This window comes from Acipenser ruthenus, chromosome 36 (assembly GCF_902713425.1).
Source record: "Acipenser ruthenus chromosome 36, fAciRut3.2 maternal haplotype, whole genome shotgun sequence".
Taxonomy (NCBI): domain Eukaryota; kingdom Metazoa; phylum Chordata; class Actinopteri; order Acipenseriformes; family Acipenseridae; genus Acipenser; species Acipenser ruthenus.
In genome coordinates, this window is record NC_081224.1 from 10,451,111 (window position 1) to 10,458,610 (window position 7,500).

Consider the following 7,500-nt stretch of genomic DNA (forward strand, 5'->3'; position numbering starts at 1 on the left):
GGATGGAATGGGTTACCTAGTCATGTTGTTGAGGGTGAATCACTGGGATCCTTTAAGACCTGACTTGACTGAAGTTTTGAGATCAATCAGCTACCAGGAACCGGACGAGCTCTGATGCTCTGAATGGCCTCCTCTTGTAAATTCGTTTTTTTTTTGTAATGTTTAATAACTGAAAGGCTTACCTTGCTGAATACCTCGCTTCCTCCTGCTGTATCTGTTGGAACAATTACTCTAGAAAACAGAAAGGAGCAGTGAGATGAAGGCCCAGTGTGTGGAGCAGCACACAGGACCCGAGAAAACACACTTCAACATGTTTGTACTTCAATCTGATTCAGGAAACACTCCAAACAGCACACGATCAATCCCCTCGATGCAGTTCAAAAAGTCTGCGTTCGTATCAAATAATACCTCTGCAGGGTTTCCACCTGTGGGAGCGGCCAGCTTAGCTTAGTTACAGCACATGATCAGTGAGTTCTGTGCTCAGAGAAATTCCCTCTTGCAACCTGATTCTCAAAGTAGAAACCAGATCTACTCTAGGAAGTTTTCCCTGTTTCTGGGTTAAAGGAAAATACATGTGAGCTGTTTTTGGATTTTCATCACTAATTGTTTTAAAATAATAATTCAGTGACACTGATGGTCCCTGTATCTTATCCACACACTACCTAAACAATACGCGATCAATACGTGTTAAAATCATGTGACTGCCAGTCACGTCATTCAAAACATGAAGATGGCGCCTTATAGATAGATTGTGTGAACAGGGGCTAAAATGTTTGACCACCTTAAATTAGTTTCTCATCTTAATCGTAATGTGAAATAACGGAAAAAAAGAATAACCAATAAGCCATGGAGCTGAATGCCAGCTGACCTTGACCTTCCGACCCTTGACCGCTGACCTGAGCAGGTGATGGCGCCCTTGCTGGCTGGCGTGGATGACATCACTGCGGACGCAGTCTGCGTACAGCTCCGCAGCGCGCTGGGGGTCCGGCCCCGCGATGATGTAAATCTGTAGCAGCTCCAGGGGGGGCTGGGCAGGGTAGAGGGTACGTGTGAACACACAGGGGCCGCTGAGAGCCCCGAGAACCTGGACCTGAAACACAGCAACGAACAGACACCATCTTCTGTACGGGGATGGGGAGAAGGCTCCCACTGCACTGCAGTTTGATCCACTCCTGGTTTTACTGTAATATTAAGACACACCTGAGCTTGTTACCTACACACTGTGGCTAATCAAGATCATAATAACTTGTAGATGAAACTCCCACGTTATCCTGCGCTCGTCTTGTGGTCATTCTTCTGCTTACTGTGTACGGGCTGCTGTGATTCAGACTGGCAAGGGGAGGGGTCACGTCCTCGACCAGCCAATCAAACTGCTCGATTTGCTCTGGGTCGACGGCGCGGAGAATGCTGGGATGGCCCCAGACGTGAGAGCAGCCCATCGCTCCTATAAAACAAGTTAATTAACAACATAACACAGAGGCCATTCTTTTCAAAGCGCTTCCTCCAGCCTTTAATTCACTCCTAGTTTGTTTTTTTTTTAAAGGAGAAAAAAATCAAGTTGATTAAATCTTACACATCGAGAAACGCTTTGATAACGCTGGAGGAAGCTCTGAATTATAAACCACTTCGTGGTTTGGGTCTAGTTTTGTAAAATCAACAGGTGTTGAGTTACAGACTGCAGTAAACGCTTTGAAAATCTGGCACCCGCGGACTCCAAAGAGGGCACCAGGGTTATTAATCGATCAATGAATGTTTAACTCAGACCTAAGCAGTGGCAGCCCGATGGATTTGATACTGCACAGTGCAGTGGTTCTGTGCAGCCTCTGGTCCAGGTATGACAGCAGACTATGTACATTTATTCTTTCAATTGTGGCACCACTGACCAAATATATTACTCCTGAGCTACTATGAAACCGATGCCAGCCTTGTACCATTGCCTCTGTAGTGCCATACTACTGGCAATATCAGGGACCCAGATTCAATTATTAATGATCTTATATCACATTATTTTTACATACAATTACATTGTTTTTTACACATACAATTACCCATTTATACAGTTGGGTTTTTACTAGGGATGTGCACGACAAATATTTTGACTATCGATAATTCCACAGCTGTTGAGGTCGACTAATCGAATAGTCGCCCCCCCCCCCCCCCCCCCCATTCAAAATGAGACGTACATTAAATGCGAAATAATGCAAAGTGACAATTATTGCAATTGCAATAAATTCTGAACTTTATTTTAAAATACTTATCTAACTTTGTTAAATAAACATTAGGCTATGTAAAAAATACCTTCCTATTAGGAAACATACAGAAATGCCATAACAGCAGCAATAACATAAGCATACCGTCAACTCGTGTGAGACTCGTATTTTGCAAGCAAGTGTTATTTTTTTTACCGATATTGTCACAAGCTTTTCCGTTAATTACAATTTCAAATGAACTATAAAGGTTGTGACAATTAAAAAAAAAAAAAAAGTATAATTTTTATTCAATTATTAATTTAATTTTCATTCAATAATAGTTTAGCAATGTGAGCTGCGAGGCAAATGCCTTAACATTAGCATCCTTGTGGCAATATGTTTTCCGGTCATAACAGCGAAATACAAAATGCATTAGACTATCTAGCTAGCTAATTTATACAATCCACTTAACTAAACGATTTACTTTTCCTACGTTTTCAAACCACACACAACATGCAGACTACCGGTCTACGTTAAATCAAATCGGAAACATACCTGTGCGTTCGAGTTCCAGTGAATAAAAGATAAATAGCCTGTATAGGCAACAGCTTGCTATGTATGTAGCTAGCTTAATAATATTAATAAATAAATGAATGAACAAAAAGGCCTGAGTGGCATTAACGCACTAGCCTTCCATGGAAGCAAAAAAAAATCCTAACTAAAACTTTGGTCTACAGCGGTGTTTAACACATTTGCGAGATTCTCTGCTGTATGCCTCTCTGGCGTGGCGCGAGTCTGTAGAACTACGTTTTTCATTTCCCAATCCTCAATGAAATGACAGGTTATTATGACGTACGACTCGGTATTCGGTGCAGTCCACGCATCTGTAGTAATCACCACCTTCTCAGCCTTTGACAAGTTTCTGCGGACAGACGCTGCTGAATCGGCATGCATTTTTTTCGAGTCGAGTGGTAATTGTTTTATTATTATTATTATTATTATTATTATTATTATTATTATTATTATTATTATTATTATTATTATTATTATTATTATTTATTTCTTAGCAGACGCCCTTATCCAGGGCGACTTACAATCGTAAGTGCAGGATTTTTCGTGCATGGATTGTGTATTCAGGTTCCACAAATTTCATCAACTCACGAAATCCCTCACCTTCAACAAAACTTATGGGAAGCATGTCCTTTGCCACCATATTAGCAATAAGGGCTGATGTTTTTCAGCACGTACGACGTTGTCACACTGACGAGGCCTCACCGCAAAGGATGCAATGGCGGTTTGTTGCGGTCCTCTTTTCTTTTCTGTCGTTGCTAGCGTCACAGAAGGGTGTTTGGCTTTTAAGTGGGTTAACATACCAGTTGTAGATTTGTGGTAGTTTAATTGCACTGCACATATTTTACACTTAACAGTGTTTTCATTTACTTTGTCAGAGTATTTCTATGCAGAACTTTTCTGTGAGTAAGCCATCGTTAGCCGAGGTACGTTCTAGTTTAGCCAATCACAGACAAGAAATAACAAATCCCACCCTCCAGTCAATCTTCATTACCGCTACATAGAGAGCCAATCAGCAGTACAGGTTTTAAAATAAAATCAATATATACATTTTTTTTTTTTAGCTTTCGAATGTTGGATTCACTTGTCGATAGGTGCCATCGTTATCGAATAGTCGAATGTTCGACTATTCGGTCTCACCCCTAGTTTTTACTGGAGCAATCTAGTTAAAGTACCTTGCTCAAGGGTACAGCAGCAGTGTCCCCCACCTGGGATTGAACCCATGACCCTCCGGTCAAGAGTCCAAAGCCCTAACCACGACTCCACACTGCTGCCCTTCACACTGATGAGAGGTGAGATCATTCACAGCAGGGTCTGGTTGTTCAAATGCCTGGCAGCTGATCATTTCAGTGTGGAGTAGTGGTTAGGGCTCTGGACTCTTGACCGGAGGGTCGTGGGTTCAATCCCCGGTGGAGGACACTGCTGCTGTACCCTTGAGCAAGGTACTTTACCTAGATTGCTCCAGTAAAAACCCAGCTGTATAAATGGATAATTGTATGTAAAAAATAATGTAATTAAATGTACAAAATAATGTGATATCTTGTAACAATTGTAAGTCGCCCTGGATAAGGGCGTCTGCTAAGAAATTAATTAATAATAAATACCTGAATGAGGGGAGCTCTCAAACACAGGGCTGGGTGCAGGGATTGTGCTATTAACCCGTCCCATCTGGACTGACCTGCAATGTATCTGACTGCAGTGGGTGAGGTCTGGAAGCTGATGTCCGACAGGAATTTCTCAGCAGTGGTCAACTCGGCCAGCCTGTACCTGCGGAACGAGGTCAGAGGATGATGAGGAAAAGATAACCCTGTAAGGTACAAGGGACACGCGTGTCCCATCTTCTACTCTCATGTTCCTGCGTTACCTCTCAGCCTGCTCCCTGGCCCTGTTGATGAAGGCCGGGTAAGGGTTCCAGGGGCTCTGGGGCCCCCCGAGAGTCTCCACGCACAGCTCCTCCACAAAGCGCTGCAGCCCAGTCCTCTCCAGGAACTTCCACAGGACATTCAAATCCCGAGCAGCCCCGGGATCGCTCGACAGGGGCGCCAGAGGCCTGTCCCGAGCCCCTGACATGACTCCCTAGAACAGACACGAAAGAGATCCCATTTTAAAAGAGAACTTCCACGATCCGAGTTCAAACGGGAGACTACTCCTGTAAAAAGAGGATGGTCATAGAGGCCTGTAGTTGAGGATTAACCCAGCGGAGCCCCCAAAGTGGTCTCCTACATATTGCAGCAGTGTGGAGTAGTGGTTAGGGCTCTGGACTCTTGACCGGAGGGTCGTGGGTTCAATCCCAGGTGGGGGACACTGCTGCTGTACCCTTGAGAAAGGTACTTTACTGAGATTGCTCCAGTAAAAACCCAACTGTATACATGGGTAATTGTATGTAAAAGTAATGTGATATCTTGTAACAATTGTAAGTCGCCCTGGATAAGGGCGTCTGCTAAGAAATAAATAATAAAATAACCACAGCGCTCTGTGAACGTTCACAGAGTATTCTTTAGAAATGAAAGAATGTTTAGAAATGAAAGAATGTTTAAACCTGCATTTAACAGCCAATCACAATCAAGAGACACTGGAACAGTGTGATTAGCTGGGTCACTCTGTCACCGAGTTTGAGCGAACGCAAGACAGACTCCAGAACGAGACTCCATAACAATACTATTCACTGGAGCTGTGGATCTGAGAAAGGCAATCCTTTGTTTGTTTTTTGCATGTTATGGAGTTGCAGGAAACTACCGGATTACTGGACCAAAATAATATTTAAAATCTTAAGGGATTTTTCCACTCTCAAAGTTAGCAAACCACAGTGCCAAATTATTACTCATGAAACACCTTAAAGCTCAATATTATATACATACTTAATACTTTACAGGAAGGACACGGTGCCCCTGAGCAATGGGGAGAAACTGATCTTAATTTGGACAGAATATGCAATAATAAAATATTCAAATAAACATGGATTTGAGCCTCCTCTTACTTTAGAGGGGATGGGGTTTGTTTTGTTAGTATTCTCATAAGCACTCTGCATAGTTAGAAATGAGAGACCCAACTGCATTTTTGTTTCATTTCATAGCGTTGCATGTATTTCAGCTTTATCTGAACTGCTCGATATTTGTTAAACTTTATGAAGTGCGCGTTGGTTGTACATTGGAAGATGAACTGAAAAAGCGTTCTTGTTGTTTTGGAAACCAATACAATGTTAAATAAAAAAACGGTGAAACGTTTGGGCAAAATTCTACACGTTTAACACCTGAGTAAACGTTAACCTGACTTTACACATGAACTGCTCCAGAATCGCATGTTCTTCTTATTTCAATCGGATGAATGTCTCCACGGTTTCTACTAAAGCCACGATAGGAGATGCGATTTTTTAAACCTATGTAAAAAAAAAAAAAAAAGGACAAATTTCAAAAATGAAGTATTTCCAAAAATATGCCATACCTGCATCTTAAATCTTAATTAGTTCAGACTTTAACTGTAAACAACGACGATACCGACAGCTGTACAATATGAATTGTAATTATTTTAAATTTTTGTTTTTCTTTATATACTTTTGAAGAAATGGGTTTTAAATGTATTTTTAAAATTCACTGGAAGTATTAAAAGACAAAAAATAAAGAAATAATATAACCATTATTAACCAACTGCCACGCGTTACACAATAATACGTAAAAACGGTAAACTCGTAACGTCACATTAAAGCGTATATCACGTGAAAGCGAAACTGAAGGAAACTTACCACGCAATGATACCACAGTGTTTTTATAATGCTGGTTAATATCAGGTAATAATATCCACACAAAGTCATTATATATATAAATGAGTGTTTTGTACCTTTCTGTTGAACTTTTCAAGTCTCTACGCGACGATGGGGAGGTGGGTATGTCTCCCTAGCAACCGCCGCAGCGCTTCTACACAGCTGTGTGTAAACAGGAAGTTTGTGTTAGATTAGAGTTTGAGTCTAGTTTCTATAAGAAACAAACACTCATTTTAGCGTGAACCCGACGTTTACATTGCGCTGACGGCAATTGGGATGATTTGTCAGTAAATAACCCTGTCTGGAGTACAGTTATGCTGATGTCAGTATCGTTTAACTCGCTGTCAGCCGCCAGGAGATCCGTTACTAGGGTCAGGACTCGACCAGTTGCCAAGTCCGCTTATAATAAGCGGAACTCGGCTTGTTTTTTTAATTAGAATCCTATTCCTACCAGTTCAACTAAGAAAAATAAATAAATAAATAAATAGAACTACTAAAAAAAAACTGGAACTAACTCAGAGCTCCCCTCGTTCACTATACTATTCGTATAAACACCGCCACTGCCCTCCCTCTTAAATGAGTTTGGGCTTATTTTGGGCTTGTTTTGAAAGGCAGTGCCGCTTTTATTTTTTCTCTTGAGGCTTGGCAACACTTGCCACCAGCTTTGCAACACTCCCATGCCGTAGCTGTCTCTGACCAGGGGTGCGTCTCCTCGTAACGGTTGTATTTGTAAAATCCCATCATATTCTTTCGATGCTTCTGCGCCAAACGCACCGTGAGAATTCAACCTGTTCACAGCCTCACAAGCATCCTTTGGGCGTCAAGTATCACTCGACGGTATAATTGAAAAATTTGAATCCTTCCGAAACGAATTGCCTTTTTTTTTTGTATAAATGATTCCTTGCGTGTTTAAAATAACTGAAGACATTGAACAAAGATTTGAAATTGAGTTTTAATATTTCTTACTAAAAAAACAAACAAACA

The 7,500-nt window shown here is 41.4% G+C and overlaps 1 protein-coding gene across 1 annotated transcript in view; it reads right to left on the reverse strand.

The window, feature by feature from the left end:
- LOC131706579 (uncharacterized) overlaps nt 1–6,120 on the reverse strand; it is a 13,960-nt gene extending 7,840 nt beyond the window's left edge. The window contains exons 1-5 of the mRNA XM_059007927.1: nt 6,036–6,120; nt 4,624–4,835; nt 4,438–4,526; nt 1,305–1,444; nt 869–1,090 (exon numbers count right to left, since the gene is read on the reverse strand). Of these exons, the coding sequence (XP_058863910.1) occupies nt 869–1,090; nt 1,305–1,444; nt 4,438–4,526; nt 4,624–4,835; nt 6,036–6,059 (687 nt within the window). The 5' untranslated portion in view covers nt 6,060–6,120. The remainder of the gene's footprint in view (nt 1–868; nt 1,091–1,304; nt 1,445–4,437; nt 4,527–4,623; nt 4,836–6,035) is intronic.
- Nucleotides 6,121–7,500: the final 1,380 nt, after the last annotated feature.